This window comes from Ictidomys tridecemlineatus, chromosome 10 (assembly GCF_052094955.1).
Source record: "Ictidomys tridecemlineatus isolate mIctTri1 chromosome 10, mIctTri1.hap1, whole genome shotgun sequence".
Lineage (NCBI taxonomy): Eukaryota > Metazoa > Chordata > Mammalia > Rodentia > Sciuridae > Ictidomys > Ictidomys tridecemlineatus.
The window spans coordinates 118,755,199-118,776,150 of NC_135486.1; the positions used below are offsets into that span (position 1 = coordinate 118,755,199).

Consider the following 20,952-nt stretch of genomic DNA (forward strand, 5'->3'; position numbering starts at 1 on the left):
ACTGACCCTGGGCTGCTTCACCACCAGCACATCCACAGCCCTTTTTATTTTATTTTTGTAATCTTGAGACAGGGCCTTACTAAGTTGCAGAGGCTGGCCTTGAATTCGGCATCCTCCTGCCTTAGCCTCCTGAGTTGCTGGGATTATGGGGTGCGCCATGGCACCTGGCTCAGTAGTCAGGTTTAAAAGGGTGAGCCCAGACCCTTGGTCGCCTCTGACCAGGCCTTGGGCATCCTGCTGGTAAGGCACAGTCCAGGTGTCCCTGGTGGGGGACACTCCTGGTGACCATCGAGGGTCCTGCTGGGGCTCTGGTAGAGAGTATGGCAGCCAATGCCAGGAATCCAGCAGAGCTCACCTGGAACCTCGCCCATCTTCGAAGGGCCCTCATTGTGTCCCCTTTGGTGACAACTGGACAAGGTGAGGTTGATGGTTACAAGCTAGTTCTAGAGCTGCAGCAGCCAGACCTCAACCCAGTGGGAGGACCCCCAAGGTGAAGTCGATGGATGCCCCGCGTGCTCCCGAGCGCCTGCCCAGGGGTGGGCGGCCGCCCGTCTTGGGAGCCCACACGCTGGGTGGCTGGCCTCTGACCAGGCCTCCTGCCCTGGGAGCGGCCATGGGAACGGTGTGCACAGCAGTGCCCTGGGGTGCCTCGGGCACAGTGTGCCCATGAGCCCTGGGTGCTCACCCCTGCCACGCGCTGGCACCAGACCATCTGGTGACAGGACATCTGGGAGCTCCTCTGTCGTTTGTCTCTTAGTGGAGAGTTGGGTCCCCCCCAGCTGTGGTGACATGGACAGTGCCATGCACCCCTGTCTGTGTCACAGTGGTTGAGCGCTCAGCACCTGTTTTGGGCATTTTTTCCCAGTGTCAGGGATGGCACCCAGGGCCTTGTGCCTGCCTGGCAAGGGACCTGCCACTCAGCCACCCCCCCACCCTGCCCATTGGGTCACACAGGTTTCGTGTGACCTGTTTCCCACTCTGGTGCACCAAGAGGGCAACTGCTGGGCCCCTCGTCTGTCCCTGAAGTTTTGACATCTGCCTTTGGGGTCCACAGCGCTCCGGCCCCCCCTGACTGCAGCCCTGGCTGTCCCGACGGCTGGCTGGAGACTGCCAGCCCCTGCCTCCACGCCAGGCCCCATGGTGACCAGGAGGTGCACAGGACACGGGGGAGCTCCCGGCACGGCTTCCCGTGGGCGGAGATGCCCCTGGACAGCTGCTGGCTGCGTCCCCTGTAGTCGGTGGAGTCCTGGGGACCGTCTAAGACGTGATGTCCCTCCACCAACCGCTGTAGGGCTCCTCCATCTTTCCGTCCCGTTCTGCGCTGCCCTCCCCTCGCTGTGTCCCTAACAGGACAACCCTGCTTTCTAGACCGTCCCTATGCCGCATGTCCAGGCCTGCTGCTCTCCCTACACAGCCCTTTGTTGAGATGTGGCCACATAAGGCCATGTAACAGCAAAAGATCCAGACGACGCCCTCCTGCTGTGGCCTCGGCTTCCTGTTTCTGAGCTTTAAACACTGTGTTGAAACCAAGGCCGGCAGATCTGGTCTCTGGTTGGTTCCAGCACAGGGTCTCTTGACCACTGAGCCACGTCCCCAGCCCTGTTTTGTATTCTACTTAGAGATAGGGTCTCACTGAGTTGCTTAGCGCCTCGCTATTGCCGAGGCTGGCTTTGAACTTCGCCATCCTCCTGCCTTGGCCTCCGAGCCCCTGGGATGACAGGCGTGGGCCACCGTGCCTGGCCTCCCCAGGGATTCTGACCTGTGGCTGAGCCCCTGCCAAGGAGCAGCCAAGGCGCCATCCCAGAGTTCACCCCACCCAGGGAGGGAAGCACAAATAATGGTTCTGAGCGGCTGGCTGGACGCCCGCTGGTCTTCTGCCTCCAGAACAGGCCCTGCCACCCCTGACCTGCATTGGGAAGGGCCAGGAGATGACCTTGAGCCAGTCAGAGCCTGTCTCCTGAGAAATGAGGCAGGACGCCGGACCTGGACATCCCACTTTCCCCCTCATCCGTCTCAGCAACCTGGAACCCACTGTTCTGCACAGAAGCCTGAGGTGGTCAGCTGGCTGGGTCACCCCCTGGATTCCAGTCTCGGCCTCGCCCAGCCTCTCTGTCTCCCCACCCCCCACTTCTTCCCCCAGCCCTGGCTCCCTCTGCTTCTCAGCCTCTGCGCTCTGGTCCATCTTCCTGGGTCCCTCTGGTCCATCTTCCTGGGTCCCTCTGGTCCATCTTCCTGGGTCCCTCTGGTCCATCTTCCTGGGTCCCTCTGGTCCATCTTCCTGGGTCCCTCTGGTCCATCTTCCTGGGTCCCTCTGGTCCAACCAGGCTCCTCCCCGTGCCCTGGCTTCTTGAGGTCTGTCCCCCACTGCTGGGCAGGCGCAGAGCACCCCCTTGTGGTCTGTCCTGGCTCTGCACTCCCTCTGGTGGCTGGTGCCCATGGCTTCAGGCCCAGGTGTGGAGGCCATGGTGGGTCCCTGGGTCCCCAGAACCCAGCACAGTGGGCTGAGTGTGCGGTGGGAAGTGGGAGCTAAGCTCTGGGAGCCTTGGGGCTGTTTAGAAGGCTTTGAAGTGATTGAGTCCCCATGGGTGTCTCGTCCTTGCTGGGCCACCTCCAGGGCTGACCTTGTCTGCAGACCCCAGAAGGGAATCTCCCCATGGAGCCGGGCGCACCTGGTGTGGGCTGGTTGGTGCTCACTCGGCTGTCTGCCCCCATCTCCTGCAGCGAGGGGGCCTGGAGTGAGCCCCAGCCTAGCTCCACCTGGCCCCATGGAGGAGAGCAGAGAGGAGCAGGGCCAAGGGCATTCAAGGTCAGAACCTGCAGCCAAACCCATCTTCTCTTCTTTTTTCCTTTTTTTGGTTAAGGTCTTGCTGTGTTGCCCAGGCTGGCCTCCATCTCACGATCCTCCTGTCTCAGCCTCCACAGGAGCTAGGACTACGGGTGCTGGCCACCACACTGGCTCCAGCCCTGCTTTTTGCCCGGGCAGCCCTATGGCGCCAACCTAGGAGGGCAGGAGCCAAAGGCCCGAGAGCCTGTGGGAGGGGTGCCTGGGTAGCTCTGCAGGCACCCGTCCTGGAGCCGAGCCCAGAGCAGGCTTCATGCTCGGGGCAGAAGCTCCATGGCCAGGAGGGAACGGCGGGAACCTGGCTGGCCTGCAGGATGGCCCCAGGAGTCCCCTGCCCCGGGCCTCCAGCTCCTGTGCATTTCCTCCCTTGACTCAGAGCTGGACTGTGGCCATAGTGTGGTGGCCGCAGCGTGGTGAAGGCAGGGTGTGTCGCCTCTGCGTGGCCCTGGACTCTCCTGCTTGGAAGGCCACTCGAGCCGCCCTGGGAGCCCACGTGCTGAACCGAGGCCCTGCCAACAGCCAGGCCCGGGATAAACCCCCGTGGCAGCAGTGCCCCCCTCAGTGGAGGGGTCCCCAGTGTGGTGATGTGGGGAGGCTGCAGCGGAAGGAGGAGCCCCAGCGGAAGGAGGTTGGGTCGCAGGCGCTGTCCCGATAAAGTGCACTTCTCAGGACCCTTGTTAGTTTAGCCACTTTGCTTCTGCCTGGCCCTTGAGTCCCTCTGGCTTCCTGTCCTGCCACGATTGCTCCCGCTTGCACGTGCCATGTGGTGATGTAGCCAGAAGGCCCTCACCAGAGCCAAGCAGATGGGTTGTCCATTCTTAGGCTTGCAGTCTTCAAAATTGTAACTCATGAAAATTCTTTTATTTGTAAAGCACTTAGCCTCAGGTATTTTGTTACAGCAACAGAAAACAGACTAAGACACCAAGACTGGAGGTAACTGCTGTCTCACAGGGACTCAGCCAGCACTGCTGAGCCAAGTACCTTCAGATTCCTGACCCAGAAACCATGATGTATCTTCTTCTGTTTTGGGACAACTTGTCATGGTCATCAGGTAACTAATACACGCTGGGGCAGTTTCTCAGAGTTGGGGTGTAATACCCAAAGGGTTGTTCTGCCCTCTAGCCCGACTGTGTCCCCTGACCCAATATGGAGAAAGGGGAAGAGATGAGACACGGACCTGGACGTCGTTTTTTCCCTTCATTTAATTAACACTTTACAAAGTACAAAATATACTGTCTTTTGGGGAACATTAGGTACTCTTTTCTCTCCGCCATACAGTACATGAATCTCGAGGGTTTTGTGTTTCTTTGACAAAGAAAGTAAGCGTGAGACCCCGGGGCTGGGGCGGGGCTTCCAGTTCTCCCCTCCGCCCAGGCCTCTGGGTGGACAAAGTGCCACTGCTGGTAACCCGGGCACAACAGGCCAGGTGCAGCCCAGAAGGGGCTGTGGGCAGGATGCCCAGCCCCCTAGCGAGGCTCCCCGGTGAGGCCCGGGGCGGAGGCCCAGGGTGGAGGCCAGCAGCGCCCCCCCCCCACGCCCACTCGCCCACCTCAAGGTAACGGAAATGGTTTGGCATAGCGCAGGAGGGCCGGGTCCTCTGCGGGCAGCCCCTGCCATGTGACGCCTGCTCTTCCTGGGTGTCTTCTGAACGCACGGAAACCAAGGCAGGGAGGAGGCCACTATCCGGATGTCTCCGTGTGGCCTTCCGGCACCCCTGTCCTCACCGGGCCTCGAACCTCACTGGACCCTCTCCTAGGACGAGCCCCATGGTGAGGGGCAATACCCCTGCCTCCCTGTGGACACCGTCTGCAGGTCCTGATGACGCAGGGTCCAGTTCAGGCCAGCTGCACGGATGGCCTGAGGGACGCCCGGTTCCCTGCAGAGTGGTCTCAATACCAGGGCCAGGGAGTCCTGCTTCCGCTCCCGCCCGGAGCTTGGGCCTGTGGGGGGCTGCTGCCCTCCTGCCTCTGCACACGCGGCCCTGGGCAGGGACGCTCCGGGCCGGTACTGACCGAGCCAGAGCCTGGCCGGGACCTGGGCCCCGCCCACGGGCGCACAAGGCTCCCACGCGACACGCCCACACACATGCACCAAGGGTCACACACAGGACAGTCCCCACAAGCCACCAGCTGCCCCGCCAGGCTGCTCAGGGGACTCCAGTGCAGGCACACCTGGTGCCCTGGCCCAGGACAAGCCACAGCCTTGGCTGGTGACTCCGCCTTTGCCTTCCCAGGGACAGCAGCCCTTGTAGGAAGGCCACCCCTCGGCCTCCTCCCCGCCGGTGGAAAGAGGTCACAGGGACGTCACTTCTAACTTGAAAGTGGAAGAAGAGCTGGATGAGCCTCCGAGGCAGGAGAGGTCATCTGGCAGCCAGGGGCCCGCCCCCCCCCCCCGCCTGTCTTCACGCCACCGGCAGCCACCCTGGCTATCTCCCCTCCAGGCTGCCCCTTTGGATGGAGCCTGCTGTCCCTCCAGGCTGAGCCTACTCCCGCCACAGCACCCTGACACCTGCAGGGGCCCCAGGGCAGCCTCTGCGTGGGTGCCAGGTGCCCTGTGTGCCCACCTGCCCGCTGTGGGCACTGTTGCATGTGGCCCCTCTTCCCACCCCCCTCTGGGCCTCACCATGCGAGGGCCCTCCACCCCTGGCCACTGGGCAAGGGTGCTCCATGCTCCCCAAGAGTCCTTCAGACCTTGTCCCCATGTCCAATCTAGAGGCTCAGAAGGACCCAGGTGGTCCTGGACTCCTAACGGTTGCCTGGGGAATGCGGTCAGCAGGGGCTGGTGGCTCAGTGCCCTGGCCCTCCCTGCCTTCCCCGAGTCCTCTCTCCTGACCCCCAGGTATCCTCTGATGCCCCCAACATGGCAGTGTGGGGTCAGCTCTTTCCCTTCCCACCAGGGTCGCCTGCTGGGAATTGGGGGTTTGGGAGCCCTGGGTCCCTGAATTTGGGACAGGGCTGTTACAGGGTCACCTCTCCAGTTCTGCAAAGGCGAGCAGAGGTCAGGACAGTGGGCAGGCAGCGCCTCTCAGGGGGCTGGAGACCCCCATGGAGGAAGGGGAGGGCTGGCCGCGCCTATTGTCCGCAGGGCCAGGATGGGGCTGGGGGCAAAGGGGCTTTGTGGAAAGTGGGGCAGCCCCATGTTGGGGACTGAGCTGGAGGGCGTTCTGTCCCCAGGGGAGGTGGCCCCTGCTCCTTCACGGTCTGTGGTTCAGGGATCAGGCAGGGGTGAGCCAAGGCCAGCGGCATTGGGCAGCACTGGGCACTAGGTGGCCTCCTGGGGCACAGACACTCGTGGAGCCCGGGTGGTGGGTCTGGGCCCGTTCACCTGCTGCGTGGCCGCCTTGCCTGGGTGGCCGGGCTGCGTTCCTAGAGCCTCATGGGCTGGAGCTAAGCGGACCTGGTACTGACCAGCAGGCTCCTCAGGCTGCCCGAGGCTGGGCCAGAGGAGGCTGGCAGTGGGCAGGGAGCCCGGGCATGTGGGCCCCACAGAAACGCATGGCCCTCCAGGTGGGGTCTGGAGAGACCTCACACCAGCAGAACAGGAGACGGTGGTGGCCATGGGAAAGGACAAGGGCAGACGGGACAGACGGTCACCGGGAATGGCACCCATCCACCAGAGCAAGAGACCGCTTCACACCCTCGTCACACACGGACACAAGCAGGACTATGGGGGACAAGGGGCCACTGCGGCCAGGCAGCAGGGCTCCTGGGAGGTGGCTGGAGGGTACTGCCTTCGCCCCTCCCTGGACACAAGGCCGTCCGTGCTTCTCTGGGACAGAAGGGGCCGGTTCCCAGGGGACACCTGGGAGAAGAACCTGAGATTGCTAAACTTGAATCAGGCAGCCGCCTGCACGAGGGCCGTCCAGAGAGGGACCCAGGAAGGCGCAGTGTGACCCGTCCACTGGCCTCCGTCTTCAGGGTGACACTGGGGAGGGGCCATTCTCTTAAAAAGCAAGGAATCCAACTCCTCTCTGCCTCTGGACCTGTGTCCCCGGAGCCAATCAGGGTGTCCAGGACCCTTGGCTGTGGGATTTGGGTCAGGGACCACTAGAGACCACGGCCACCCCCGCAGCCGTCCCTGGCTCTGCCGGCTGCTGGTTCTGTCTTTCTGCTGACGGCCACTCCCTGTCGCACTGCCCTATGTACTGGGGTTAAGATACACGGAGGCTCAGGCGGCAGGGTGGGGCCCTCGTGACCGTGCCCACGGCCGCACAGAGAACCTGTTACAGGATATTGCTGCAGTCTATGTGCCACGCACAGTCCGGACCTCTACCGACACAACACAGGTATCTATAGGGGGGACACGGACGGTCCTGGGCCCGGCCACACACCCGCACGCAGGAGGGTCCAGGAAGCAGACAGGCAGGGGAGTGCACCACGGAGAACCAGGCTTCCAGGGACAGGAGGGGACTCAGGCCTTGACCCTGGCCCTGACGCCTGGCCGCCTCCCTCTTGGGACCAGCCGTTTACAAGATTTGGTTGTTTTGTGCAAAATGACTTAACTTCAAAAAACAGAGTGTTTCTAATCGTGTGCTGGCCCCGCCCTGGGCGTCCACCCGGGTTCCCGAACTTCCTCCATGATTGGGGGTGGGTTCTGGGATCACAGAAGCAGGGAGCAGGGTCCACACAACCCCTCGTCGGGACACGCTGACGTCCCCGCTCCTGGCCTGCTTGGGAACAGCACTGACAGCCCAGCCCCAGCGAGCCCGGGGTCCTGCTGGCCCTGCCCCTGGGACGCGGCTGCCTCCACCGCCTCCCACCTCCCAGGGGCCCTCGGGTCCCCCTGCCCCCTGGATGCCCAGACAGAGCTGCGCTGGCTGGAGGCCCTGATGGGCGCCATGGGGCGCGGTGTCTTGAACCAGAGCCCAGCTCCCGCTCAGCAGGCAGCGCCTGGCATTCACCCTGTCCCTGGCCTCGGACCCGACAGGACGCACACAGGCCCCGTCTCTGGACGGACACTGCACGACAGCAGCCCGGGCGCAAATACGTTAAATAAAACTAAAACAAAGCACGGCTTCTCTATTAAGGCTCAGTTGCGTTGCCTCCCGGGTCAAGTACTTAGGACGCCGCCATCCACCCAGGGGCGGGCGGGCAGCCAGGCCCCCAGGAGTGGGCAGGGGAGCAGGGAGGACACCGGGAGCCCTGTGCTGGTCTAGTCGGCTGCTGGGGAGGTGGGCGACTCCGGGAGCCCCAGGCCCCACCTGCCCAGGCCGGGTGCAGGGAGGGCAGGGCGGCGGCTGGTGGTCTCGGGGACCCCTCCTCCCCAGGAGGGAGTGCTTGTGGGGCCGGGGCCCCTCTTGGCAGTCGCGCTGGGCGTTGGGCGCAGGCCCTGTGTTGGCAGGCGGGTCCGGGCGGCTCGGGTGCCCCCAGGCTCGGCCTGCTCCTGCCCGAGCCTCTCCGGCCGCTGGGCCACAGGCGTCCATCTGAGGGAACCAGCCCTGAGCTCACGACCAGGGACCAGCGGCCAGGACACCTGTCCCTGTCCCCCGGGGTCTCCCCGAGCTGCGCACACTCAGCCGCGCTCCCCCGCCCCCACGGCGACTCTGGGGATGGGACACCCGCACCCCCTAGGACACGCTGGCTTCCTCGGGCGCCTGCCCCAGGCCCTGTGAGGCCACACGCGCAGTGCAGTGGGTCACGTCCAGGTCCCTGGGCCTCAGAAACCATTTTCTGGGGTGGGGCTGAGGGCAGGAGGCCGGTCATTCCTGGCAGGGCTGGGGGCTCCGGGAGGCAGGAAGGGTGGGCAATGGGGGTGTCCAGAGGCCCCGTGCTCAGGGTCCAGGCCGACTTTCCAGTCCGTGGAGAAATACTGCAGAACAATCTTCAGGGAGGGGCTGGCTGGCCCGGCGGCCGCAGGGCAGGAGCCCTTAGTGCTTCTCCGCCTGACTGACCTTCAGGGCGCTGATGACCCCAGTGATGTTCTCTTCTGGAACCTGCAGGCCACAAGCAAAGGCCTGAGGTTCCAGGAACCTGCCCCCCACCCCCCGCCGGCCCTGGTCCTGGGGCCCCCTCTCACCAGCGCGTGGTCGAACTTGAAGGTGCTGATGTAGTAGGCAGGGATGTCCGCCGCGGCCAGGGGCTCGGAGATCTGGGCCACGATGCCACATTCATCTGGGGAGAAGGCCCATGCTCAGCCTCCAGGAGGCCACTGCAGGGAGGCTCCAGCCCACGCCCTGGGGCCCGGGCTCCGAGCGCCTCCACCAAGGGGCTCCCTCCCCATGGCCGGTTCTGCCTGCTCTGACCACCCAGTCCATGCTGAGCCGCCCCCGCCACCGTCTTCCCAGCCAGGCCGCGAGCTCTCTGCAGACACCCCGGGGCGACCACGGCCTCGTCCTCTCCTCGACTCTGTTCCCACCATGATGTGAGGATCCCACCCGAGGACCCCCTATCGGAGGCCTCCAGGACCCGGGGCCGCTCTCCCGGACAATCCCCGAGAACCCCGCTGTGGTCAACCTGGGCAGCCTGCCTTCTTCAGCAGGTGGGGGCAGGTCTGGCCACAAGGTCCCCACGGATCCTGAAGCCCCTGTCTGGGAACGGACCTGGGACCCACCCCTGTGCCCCTGGCCACGTCCCTGACTCTGCATCCTCAGCTCATGCCTGACTGGGGCAGGAGGGGCCGGGCAAGTCCCCTGCGTTCTGCTTGATCTGCGCAGGTGGGGGGCTCCTGCTAAACCCAGAGCCCCTGGCCCCTGTGCAGGCCTCGGCCCGTGTGTCTGGTGACCGTCCACTCCTCCTGCGGTGCAGCCTGGCCGGGTCCTGAGACACCTTCAGCTGCAGACACAGCGCCTCCTATCAACAGCGGGCAGTGGATTAAGGCCCAGGGGGGTTCTTTTTGGTGCTGGGGACTGAACCCAGGAGTGCTTTGCCACCGAGCCACGTCCCTAGACAGGGCCTGGCTAAGTGGCTGAGGCTGGCCTTGAACGTGTCAACCTCCTGCCTCAGCCTCCCGAGTTGCTGGGATCACGGGCATGTGCCACCACCCTAGGCTTAGCTCCTTCTGAACTGTGGGCCGTGATGTAGCCGGGAAGGCTGGTGACCAGCGTGTACACGTGGCACAGACCACGGAAAGGCCGAGGCTCCGGAGGCAGGAGGAGCGTGGTCTTGTGGAGCCTGTCCAGCCATGTGTTGGTGACCACGGCTCCAGATGGCTCCTGCAGCTGGGCCAGAGCGCAGAGACCACAGGTGGGGGGCACCGCCAGCTCATGGCCGCAGGGGACCAGCCTTGACACCAGACCAAGGGCCCTCACAGCTTGCCCTCCATAGGGGGCAGCAGCACATGGGCGGGGAGGTGGCCAGCGTCCTGGAGAAGCCCCGGCAGGGGGCAGGACAGGGTGCTGTGTTCAGCTGTCCAGCCCGGTCGCCAGAGGCTCTCCACACCCTGCCCGCGGCACGGGAGGCGCAGAGCCAGGAAGTGGGTGGAGGGCGAGGAGGAGGGTGGCTGGCAGAGCCGGAGCTGGGCCTCGCGGCCCCGTGGCCCCATCCACACTTGGCTGTTCCTTTGGGTGGCCCAGGGCGGGGCAAGGAGAGGGCCACAAGGAACCCCAGCTCTGGCCCTCGCGTCACATCACCACCCAGCAGCCACACCACGGCTCGGACCAGAGGTGGTGGCCGGGGACTGGCCGGAGCAGGGGCAGTTCCCAGCCTCCCACCACCCACCCCCACCCACCCCCAGGACCCTGTGTGAGCCCGGCAGTGCCCGCCCCGCCCCGTGCCGCCCGAGAGGCTCACCGAATCCCAGGGGCTGCCCTCCGATGCGCACCATCTTCCAGAGCTCCCCGGAGGCGCTTGTGAAGAGCAGGTTACTAGGAAACCTAGGGGACAGGAGGCCGGCGGGCATCACTGGCTCAGACCTTCCCTGCCCACTGGCAGCCATAAGGTAGGGGCAGGGCAGGGCAGGCGGGGACAGTCCCCCCAGGGTCCTCGACCTGTTGCTCGCGCCCTCCTCCTTTTTTGGGGGGGGGGTCGTGCAGGGTGGACGAGGGTGGAGCAGAGGCACCGCCGCGGCTCAGGTCCCCACTGTGGCGCCTGCCAGGCACCTGGGACGAGGGGCTGCCCCTGGAGGCTGCAGCAGGGACAGCGGGAGCCCCCGTGCTGACCGTCTGCCCCGGCCCGCTCACCTCTGCTGGGTCTGCACGTCCATCACGAGGGAGATGTAGCCCTCGATGAGGGAGAAGGAGAAGAAGCGGATGTGGCCCCCGTCGTCACCGGCAGCCATGGGGTCCTTCACTCTGGGGACGGGGAGCTGTGAGGGGAGTCCTGCTGCCCCCCACCTACCCAGCAGCCCCCGCCCAGGTGGGAGGAGCTCAGCCTGGGAAACTGGGGGCCCCACACTCCCATCCTTCCTCACATCTGCCCGGGCCTGGGAGGGCCCCGCTGCATTCACAGAGGCGGGCACCTCACTGCACAGTGCTGGAGGCCAGCCGGCCCTCGACACGGGCAACGGGTGTCCTGCGTAGGCTTCTCTGCCCGTGTCACAGGCTGCCCAGGGCACAGGCCAGGGCCACTGCCAACCCACCAGACCCTGCCCCACCTGCCTTGACCTGAGCAAAACACTCTGAGGAAGGATGGAGAGTCTCGCCCACGTTCTCGGCCCGCCCTGCTGTGGCGCCCCCCACTGGGCACCTTGGACAACCCACGCCCTTGCGCCACAGCCTCCCGGAACTCTGTGTCTCCCATGGTCTGCCAGCAGCGCGCCCTGGGGACCTACCCGTTGGAGTAGAACATGACGTCCATGAGGAGGGTGGCCACGGTGGGCAGCGTGTCGGGGTCCAGGCTGGTGACGCAGAACCTGTTGCTTGGGCTGGTCAGCGGGTGGATGACCGGCCTCTGGACTGTGAGGACACCAAGACATGATGCTAAGGCGTATGGACGGTGGGGGCTCAGGGAGAGGGCAGCTGCTCTGGGAGGCCCTGCAACCTCTCCAGCCTCCACCACCACCCGAGCTGCCAGTTCTCCATGCTTGACCCTGGCCCCAAGGCCTTTGCACATGCTTCTCCAGCTGTGGAATGGCCGTCCCAACCTTCACGCTGGCTCAGCTTTCCTTTGTGCCCAAGCCTCTGCCCCACAGTTCTGGACCCAGGGAAGTCCCTCTGATACCCTAGGCCAGGGTAGAAGTGGCCTTTGGCCACCTTGCTTGCATCCAGGGCCACCACCTCTGCTAGACCTCAGCAGCAAGGTCTGACCACGACCGGCCCACGTCACGCCTGGCGCCCACGGAAGCCCATGCGCTCTGAGTGGGGCTGGTGGGAGGTAGGACTGGGACATCCCCAGGCACAGCCCCGGCCGGACTCACCCATCTTGGGCTTCACGAAGCCATTGGTGATGCCGAGGTCGTCGGCGGCCACAGTCTCGCCATTGACCACCCGCAGGATAGTGAATTCGGTGGACAGGGTGTGGGTGACGAAGGGAAGGTCTCGCTCGCGCACCTGGGGATGGGAGGCGGGGCCCTGAGTCCCTGGAAGCCCAGGGCGGTGGGCCTGGGGCCGAGACCCTGCCCCAGAGCCAGCTCCCTCCCTCTCCGGGTGGCCTCTGGGGGGGGACCTGGAGGGGACGGGGGGTGGGCTGCACCAGGTCCTGGGGCGTGGGCAGCTGCCTGTGGCTGCCCGGGAGGCCTGGCCGCGGCTCACCAGGATGAAGTCCGTCTGGTAGGTGGACAGCATGAACACGGAGATGTTCTGGTCGGCCAGCGGGGCGATGACGGACTTGGCGATCTTGGTCACTCCGATGGGCTGGGAGCTGGAGAAGCTGCCGCCACCAGACACCACATTCAGAGCCAGCCAGGTGGCATCTGCCACACTCAGGTGCTCCGAGGAGGGCAGCTCTGTGGGGACAGAGGGCAGCCTGTGACCCTGGGCCTCCACACCCCCCTCTGGGCCTTGGCCAGCTCTGTCCCCCTCTGGGCCTCCCCACTGGTCAACAGAATGGGATGTGCCTCTGAGGTCCCTCCAGGGAGGACCGGGCAGCTCTGCGGGCAAGAGGTCATCTGTGGGCACCCTGGTTTCCTTGGCTGTCACGTGGGCAGGGACACCTCGGCCTTCCCCTAGTTCTCTGTCCTGCCAGGTGCTGTCACACCATCTTCTCTGTCTCCAGGGTAATTCGCCCAGGTTTTCAAACTGGGTTCCAGGGGGCCTTGCAATGGACCCTGGGCAGGTGGGGGCCTGGCGCAGGGCGGGCGGGGGTCCTGCAGGCTACCCCTGCTGCCAGGCCTCCCCTGGGCTCCCCGGGAAGAGCACGCAGCCCCGGGAGGGCTCAGGGTGACTCTGGCATGGGCAGGGGGACAGCTCTGACAGCAGGAGTCACCACGTCCATGTGTCTAGCCTGCGGAGACCCGGATTCCAGATGCCAGGGCCACCCTGCTGGTCCTGCAGACAGCACCCAGAGACCCTGCACATGGGGTGTGGGCACAGGCGTTGTCTCCAGGACACAGACTCACAGGCCCTGGGATCAGAGGGGGGACAGGTCATTCTCACTGGACATCCCCCAATGCAGAAGCTCTGCGAGGGTCGGGGACTTGTCCAAGGTCACCAAGGTGGGGACGAACAGCACCAGGCCTCACACTTGGGCCTGGGCACCTGTGAGAAGAAGGACCAGGTCCCCAGGAAGATGGGGCTCAGAGACTGGCCAGTGAAGGGGGCTGTGCTGGGCTCAGGCAAGAGGCCCGCCAGTCCAGCTCTGGTTGCTATGGTGACCACAGCCCAGGAGCCCCCCTGGTCCTGCTGGCTGGGAAGGGCCAGTGGCCAGCCTCTGTGGGGAGGAGCGCAGGGGCTTGGCGGTGGCCTACAGGGCCCTCTGTCCTGGGAGGGACACCTCACCTGCTCTCTAGGACCAGAGCCAGAGCCTCATCTAAGGGTGGGACCCCGAGGGGCCTGAACCTGGCCACGGAGGCACTTGGTGTGGGTACCGGGGGCCCCTTGCCATCTCAGCCGTGCACAAGGACAAAGGCCTGAGACCTGGGCTGCTCTGACGCTGGCCCACAGCTGGCCCTCTGCTCCTGGGCCAACCCCGACTTTCCTGCTGGGGGCGAGTCACCGACAGATGCCATGTCAACATATTTGATGGAGTCAAAAAGTGTCCCTCTCCGCGAGCACAGGGCACTCAGGGCCTTCCTGGGACAATCCTGGTGTGGCTCTTCACACCTCAAGGCCGTGTCCATGCTGGCCAGTCCCTCTATGGTTGTCGTGTCAGTTCCAAGCCCCAGACTGACCAGCTGCTCCGTCTCCTTCCAAGTGGAAACCAAGGTCCACAGGAGTGCTGCCCAGGGCTGACCGGAGTTTTCTGTGGCCATACCTCCTGAGCCTGGCAGGCTGGGGTCAGGGGCAGGGTGACGTCCAAGGCCACACCACTCTGGGTCTGGCAGTTGACCCAGGCCACCTCCTCTGAATTCTCCACCCACAGGGAGGGCAGGGGGAACGTCACCCTCTGCTTACGGGTGAGCTGATGGCCCCGAGAAGCCGCTCCTTCCCGGTATCACAGAACAGGCCAGAGGCAGGCTGACCGGCCGCAGGTCACGGCACAGGTGAGGGGGTCCCCCCAGGCACCGAGGACAGCCCTCCCTGCCCACCATGGCTGCCAGCCTGCGGTGGGGGCTGAGCTCCAGAACTGAGGGGGAGGTCAGCTCTGACACCTGTGGATGGACCCTCCCCAGGCCTGCACGGCCCGTCCACGCTCAGCCAGCGACCACTCACAGCTGGATGTCTCCCCGTACCCCAGGGTGCCGGTGGCAGGGCGACGACCCAGGCCATGGGCTTGGACCGTGTGGCCCTGGCTGCCCTCCCCACAGAGGCCCCCAGAGGCTGCTGCTTCCTAGACGGGGAGGACATGTCATCTGCGGGGATGCTGCTGTCACTGAGGTGCCACTAGTCTCCTGGGCCTGAAGGAATCGCGGGGGGGGGGTGTCTCTAGGGGAAGTCCAAGCCAGAGACAGCTAGAAATGGGGACACAGGGTTCGGGGTGACGTCCGGCAGCCCACAGGGGGACACTGCCCGGAAGAGCTCACACCAAGCCAGCAGCTGCCATCTGGGAGGCCTGCCAACGGGCGGGCACTGCCCACCTTGCTCTCGGCCTCGGCCCAGGTGACACCACTGAGCTCCTTCAGGTGACAGGCACAGAGACCCTGGGCAGGGGCAGATCCTCCTGGGTCCCCTCCTTACCCTGGGCCAAGCCTCAGGGCGCCCACGGTGTCACTCTGGGGCCTTGGGGATAAGCCTCAGGAAGGTGGGCCACAGCCAGCCCGGCCTCCCGCGGGGAGCAGACCATTCCAAGGCCAAGTGCATTCTTCCTGCTGCTGCCGGTCATCCAGGACCCCAAAGTAACCTCCCGGGGCCAAGGCCTCTCCCCGTCTTGCACTGGCCCCGGGACCATGGCTTGGAGTGTAGGGTGCACCCTGAGGTCAGGCGGGTGGGCTGAATCCAGCTGTGTGACATGGCCAGGTCCCCGCCCCGGGTTCCTTTGTGTTCAACGTGAGGGGCTGAGGGCAGAGGGCACCGAGAGTCCCTCAGCTGATCTAAGTGCCACCACCCCAGGGCTCAGCCAGCGCCACAGAGCTTCTGCCCGCCTTGCTGGTTCCGGTGCCCGGGTGCCTTCAGGGTCTCGAGGGCTCACTCTGTGGGGTGCGGATCGCGGGCAGGAGCACGCGGCCCAGAGGGCTTCCAACGGACACCGGGCAGAGCGCCACGCGTGGGTCAAAACATGTATTTTTCAGCTACCAAACGTCTCTTTAGAAACCGAGAAAACCCGAGCGTCACATTCATGTCAGAGGTGACGTTCTGACATCTCGGTGGGGGTCCCTAGCCCTGTGCTCAGGGTGACCTGCCTGGTGTCCTAGGGCTCAGTGTTTATGGAGGAGAGGGAGGACCCGTCCTCGGAGGTGAGCAGCGAGTCCCGCCTCGGGGAGGCTGCGCGGCTGTCCCCACGGTGGGCCTGACCTCTCTGCAAGTCTGAGCCCTGACCCTGGGGCCACTCCAGCCAGCACCGCATGGTGACAGAGGACGAGTGAGGGTGCGGGCGGCTCAGGGACGGCCGTCCATAAAGCCACCCTGGGGAGGCCTGCAGGGGAGCGGGTGGGTGGGAACTGGGTGTCACGGTCCTCAGGTCCACCCCTCCTGTCCCTCGCTGCCCTCCAGCCGCTGCCCACTCTGGGCAGCGCAGCCTCAGCTCCAGGCCAAGCTGCTCTGTTAAAGGCTGGGGTATGGGACGCGTGTGGGGGTGCACGATGCCTGGGCCGCCTGCGTGCGGGGACAGCGGGAAGAACGTGCCCCGAGGCTGGGCCTCTACCTTAACCAGGACACCAGCTCCTCCACTGTGCTGGACGGGGGCGGGCAGGCGAAGGTGACTCCCTGCTGGGGGACCCCTCTGTCCCTTGGCTCACGGAGATGACAAGCTGCATGCTGAGCCGGGAAGGAGACGGCAGGAGCCAAGGCTCTGCTGCGGACGGGGCAGGTGCACAACAGATAGCGCCCAGGGACCCTGCGGGCCGCGGGCTAGGGGGCGGTCACTGGCTCCAGGCTGCTGGGCAGCTCGTCCCCGGTCAGAAGCACAGCAGAGCCTGGGCGAGCCCGGCTGGGTGGGAGGCAGGAGTCATGGCTGCCGTTGATTTTTGAGGTGCTGGGTGGAACCCAAGGTCTTGCTCCCGCTAAGCAGCATCCTCCCACGAGGCCGCACCCGACCCGCGAGTGACTCCTTGAGCCAGGTTCTCCCTCTGCTGCCCAGGCTGGCCTCAGACTCCTGAGGCTCAAGCGATCCTCTAGCCTCAGCCTCCCGAGTAGCTGGGATTACGGTTGTGTGCCACCGCGTCCGGCAGGAGTTCAAGCTCAGTGTCCTCCTTCCTCCTACTTTTGTCTGACCTCCACCCCCTGACCACTCCCTGGCCATGTGTGCTACGGGTCACGTGGACACCACTGCTCGGTGATGGGTGAGGCCAGCTCGGCACCTGGCCCCGCAGACCCGGCCTAGGGGTGCCCCCAGCCGGGGCTGCTTCTGCTCTAGTGGTCCCTGAGGACGCGCAGCACGAGGCCAGCGCCCGCTGGACACAGAGAAGATGAGGTGCACACAGCTCACCCGCCGTTTGCCACCTAGCCCACACGCGCCCACCTGAGCCAGGAGCCCCTAGTGACGTCCAGGTCACAAAGACGTCCACTGGTTCCCGCTGCCACCATCTGAGCCCCTCCTGGGGGCTCAGCGACCTGCGTACTGCGACCTGCAGACGGCGGCTGGCTTCTGCCGAGACAGCTGTCGGTCACCAGATGCCCCGGCCAACGGCAGGAGGGGCCAAGGTGGCCCTGGGTGACAAGCAAAGCTCTCGGAGCTGGGGGTGCCCCGCTCTGGCTCTCGGCAGCACAGCGGGGCCACCACTGCCCCTGGTCCCCCAGGGCGGCCACAGGCCAGAACCCTCACCCACAGACACTCCCCTCAGTCCTTCCAGAACCTTCCACTGCACCCAGGAACACCGGCCACCCCTGCCCCCAGGTGCTCTGGAGCCTCGGTCTGTAGGTGCCACACTGCCCCATGGCTGCCCCCCGGGACCCCAGGGAAGCTCACCTGAGCGATGGGCTGGCCCGGGTGGCTTCCCAGCTCTCGGTGGCGGTCACTGGGCGCCTGTTCCTCATACTTCCCCACCGGTGGCTCCTTGGTGACGGTGCCAGGGACATTTATGACTTAAACACACCCAGTGTCTTTTCTCAGGTGGTCACGGACACCCTCGCGGCCCAGCCATTGTGGCCTGGACAGGAGGCCATCACCAGAACTCAGCTGGGGACGCAGGGCTGGCCCTTCCCGGCCCCCAAGGGGCTCGCCTCGCCGCGTGCCCTCTGTCCTGCCTTCTCTGGGAGAGGACTGAGCCCAGGCCCCATGTCGTCCCTGCTCTGCTCTGGCCACCGGGATGGGCCCGGGGCCCGCAAGGCTGCTCAGCCCCTGGGTCAGTTCTGGGGTCGAACCCAGGGCCGCAGAGGAGTGAGGCCAGGCCTAGAGGACCTGCGCCCGGGCCTCTGGGGCACCCTCATGGCTCTGGGGAGAGGCCGTGGTGGAGGAGCTGCGGGGCTCCCTCCCCAGGCAGTGAGGAGCCTCAGAGGGGCCTGAGGCCTCAGTGTGGACACAGCCCTGGACACCTGCAGGAGGCCTCTCAGCAAGCGCACCCCAGGGGCGACTGGGGCACTCGGCCAGCTGCAGGGTCCCACCGACTCACACGACTCCCCCCTCCCCTTCCCTGGCCTCCCAGCCCTCCAGGGCCAGCAAAAGTGCCCCCTCCTCCAGACGTCCTCCCTGACCGTGTGGGTCCACTGGAAGCAGCCTTCCTAGCCCCCAGAAAGGGCCAGGGAAGACGCTGCTCTCCCACACCCCAGCGAGCTCGGGCAGGGGCTCCTGCTGGCCAGGCGGAGAGGTCAGGGAAAGCCTCCAGGCGAACGCAGACCCGGACACCCTCTCCTCCTCCGCGCAGGCCGCCAGCATCACGAGGACCCTTTCCCGGGCACAGGGGCGCACACCTGTGATCCCAGCTATTTCGGAGGCCGAGACTGGAGGATCTCAAGTTCAAGGCCAGCCGCAGCAACTCAGTGAGGCCCTAAGCAACTCAGCAAGAGCCTGTCTCAAGATAAAAAATAAAAAGGGCTGGGACGTGGCTCAGTGGTCAAGCACCCCTGGGTTCAGTGCCCAGCGCCGAGGGCCAGGGAATCCTCTGATGGCTCAGAATAAAGGCCCCCCACTCCCCTGGCCCCAGCCTTCCTGGCCTCAGCTGTCCCTCTCTTCTTCCTGCCAGGTTCCCGGGGGCTGCTGGCCAGCCGTCTCTGGAAGCCCAGGATTCTGTCTGGAGAGCCGCTCCGAGTGGCACCCCTGCAGGGCTCACTGTGGACTGCTCCCTCCAGGAAGCCCTCTGGGACTGCATCCTTGCCAGCTGGGCTGGGTGCCCCTGCCCTCTGACGCAATAATCGGTTGGCTGTTCCTAAGTCTCTTAGAGGCCGAGGCTGGACCCCTTACCTCTCCTCTGCCCAGGGCTTGGCCCATGGAAGCATCCAGACTCAGCCGTGAGGCCCTGGGCAAGCTGTGACATTCCGGGCCTTGGTGCCCTCCTCCACGCAGCTGGGTGACAAGAGCCATTCCCGGCGTCTGCAGAGGGCAGCGTGCCAGGCTGGAGAGAGGCGGACGTCTGGGGACGTCACTCCCGGTTCTGACTCCACTGAGGCGGGAAGCACCTCCCCGGCTGCTCAGGTCAGCACTGCGTCTGCTGGACGCCAAGGCGCTCGACGCTTAGCGCAAAACGGGCTTGGGTTGGGGACTCTGCCCAGCGGCAGGCTGGCCCAGTCACCCTGGTCTTGGGGACCGTGGGCCCTGCTGGCTGCCCCACTGGGGACGTGCGCTGTGTCCACTTACGACGGGGTTCTGGGGCGGCCCCTTCGGCGGGGTCGAGTACCCGGGTGTGACTTTCCTCCTCCAGATCCCGGGCCCCTCCTGTGGTCCCCTGCACAGGGACCCCTGTGGGGAGTTCTTGTGGCTCAGGGACTCTGTGCACTTGGCCGGCGGCCTGTGGAGCTGGGCTGGACCTTCCCTTCCCTGGTCTGGTCCAGGGCTGGGTGCAGCAGCTGTCAGTAAACGCTGCCTCTATCTTGTGAGGCCAGCGGCCCCGGGTGAGCAGCGCCTTGGCCACAGGACATCTTCTCGGCCACAGATGGTCCTTGGAATGTGGCCCCGGGGGAGGAGCCTCCCTGTCTCCCTGCTCCTCCGGCCTCTCACCCCCACTGCCTGGCCCCATCTTGGGGGTGGACTAAAATGACCATCTACTCCAGGGAGCCGAGGCCCCGCCACTTCCCTCTGCCTCTGGGGTGCTGCGAGCTGCAGCTCTGGGTAGAAAGGTCCGTGAGCGGCGGAAGAAATGGGACTGTGGGGGTCCACGTAGACAACGGAACATTACTCGGTCATGAAGAAGAATGAAATCATGGCATTTGCTGGTAAATGGATGGATCTGGAGACGACCGTGCAGGCGTGGCACTGACAGACAGGTTCATTTTGTCACGCTAAGTGAATAAGCCAAGCCCCCCCAAACCAAAGGCCAAACGTTCTCTCTGATATGCGGGTGCTAATCCACAACCGTGGTGAAGGGGAAAGAAGTTCACTGGATTAGACAAAGGGGAGGGGGGTGGGACTGGGAAAGATGGTGGATGAACTGGACACCACTTTCCTGTGTTCCAACGTGACCGGTGACACTCCACGTCACTACAACCACAGGGTGGGATCCTGATTAGAATATGTCACACTCCACGTGTGCACAATACGTTAGGCACACTCCACGGTCATGTCACGTGAATCAATTAAACAAATGAGAACGCGTCTGAGCTGCCGGGCACGGCATTCCCAGGGCACGGGGTCCCCAGGGCGTGCTCTGTGGTCAACCCGGGAGCTCCTGTTTCCTCTGCTCGGAAACAACGACCGCGTGAGTGGGCGGCGGGTGCCCGCCGTGCCCTCTGCACACACACACACGCCCCTCTCTGCGGAGCAGGAGGCCCTGGCCCTGCCCTGGCCACGCACTGCCCCCTGCAGGTGGCCAGGGACACTGCGCCTGAGATGGGGAAGTGGGCCGGGTTCCCTGCCCTGGCTTCCAGACTCTGAAGGACCCAGCGGGGGAAATGGCCTGTCCCCTCCTGTGACCGTCACCCTCTCATCAGTGGCGCGAGGCTGCACTGCTGCCCCGAGGCCCTACCAGATGGCCACGCAGCCAGCTTCCCACGGGCGCCCTTTCTGGTGCCGTTCTGGGGCCCGGCTGAGTGGCCTCGTGTGCTGAGGTGGGTTCCTCAGTCCACCCGGGGGTCAGCAGGGGCTGACCACAGGGCCTGGCGCCAGAGGCAACTTCTCTCCAGTCTGAGAGCAGCCACCTGGGCCCGGACATGGGAGGCGAGGCCACTCGTCCCTCTGGGCCAGCCTGCGGACTCTCGGACGTCCACTGGCCACGTTTCCTGCAGCGTCCACGGGCCTGGGGGACCGGGCCCTCGCCTTGCTGCTGGGCTGCACCGGCCCCTCCGCAGCGTGGGGGTGAGTAGCTGGGGGTCCCTTCAGGGGTCCAGCCCCCGCCCGTGGGAAGGCAGGGCTGCCCTCTGCCTGTCCCTGCAGGGTGGAAGGTGACAACGTGAA

The 20,952-nt window shown here is 65.2% G+C and overlaps 1 protein-coding gene across 1 annotated transcript in view; it reads right to left on the reverse strand.

The window, feature by feature from the left end:
* Window positions 1-4,026: 4,026 nt before the first annotated feature.
* Castor2 (cytosolic arginine sensor for mTORC1 subunit 2) overlaps window positions 4,027-20,952 on the reverse strand; it is a 44,366-nt gene continuing 27,440 nt past the window's right edge. The window contains exons 3-9 of the mRNA XM_078023937.1: window positions 12,468-12,661; window positions 12,134-12,266; window positions 11,549-11,672; window positions 10,959-11,069; window positions 10,570-10,652; window positions 8,858-8,952; window positions 4,027-8,774 (exon numbers count right to left, since the gene is read on the reverse strand). Of these exons, the coding sequence (XP_077880063.1) occupies window positions 8,709-8,774; window positions 8,858-8,952; window positions 10,570-10,652; window positions 10,959-11,069; window positions 11,549-11,672; window positions 12,134-12,266; window positions 12,468-12,661 (806 nt within the window). The 3' untranslated portion in view covers window positions 4,027-8,708. The remainder of the gene's footprint in view (window positions 8,775-8,857; window positions 8,953-10,569; window positions 10,653-10,958; window positions 11,070-11,548; window positions 11,673-12,133; window positions 12,267-12,467; window positions 12,662-20,952) is intronic.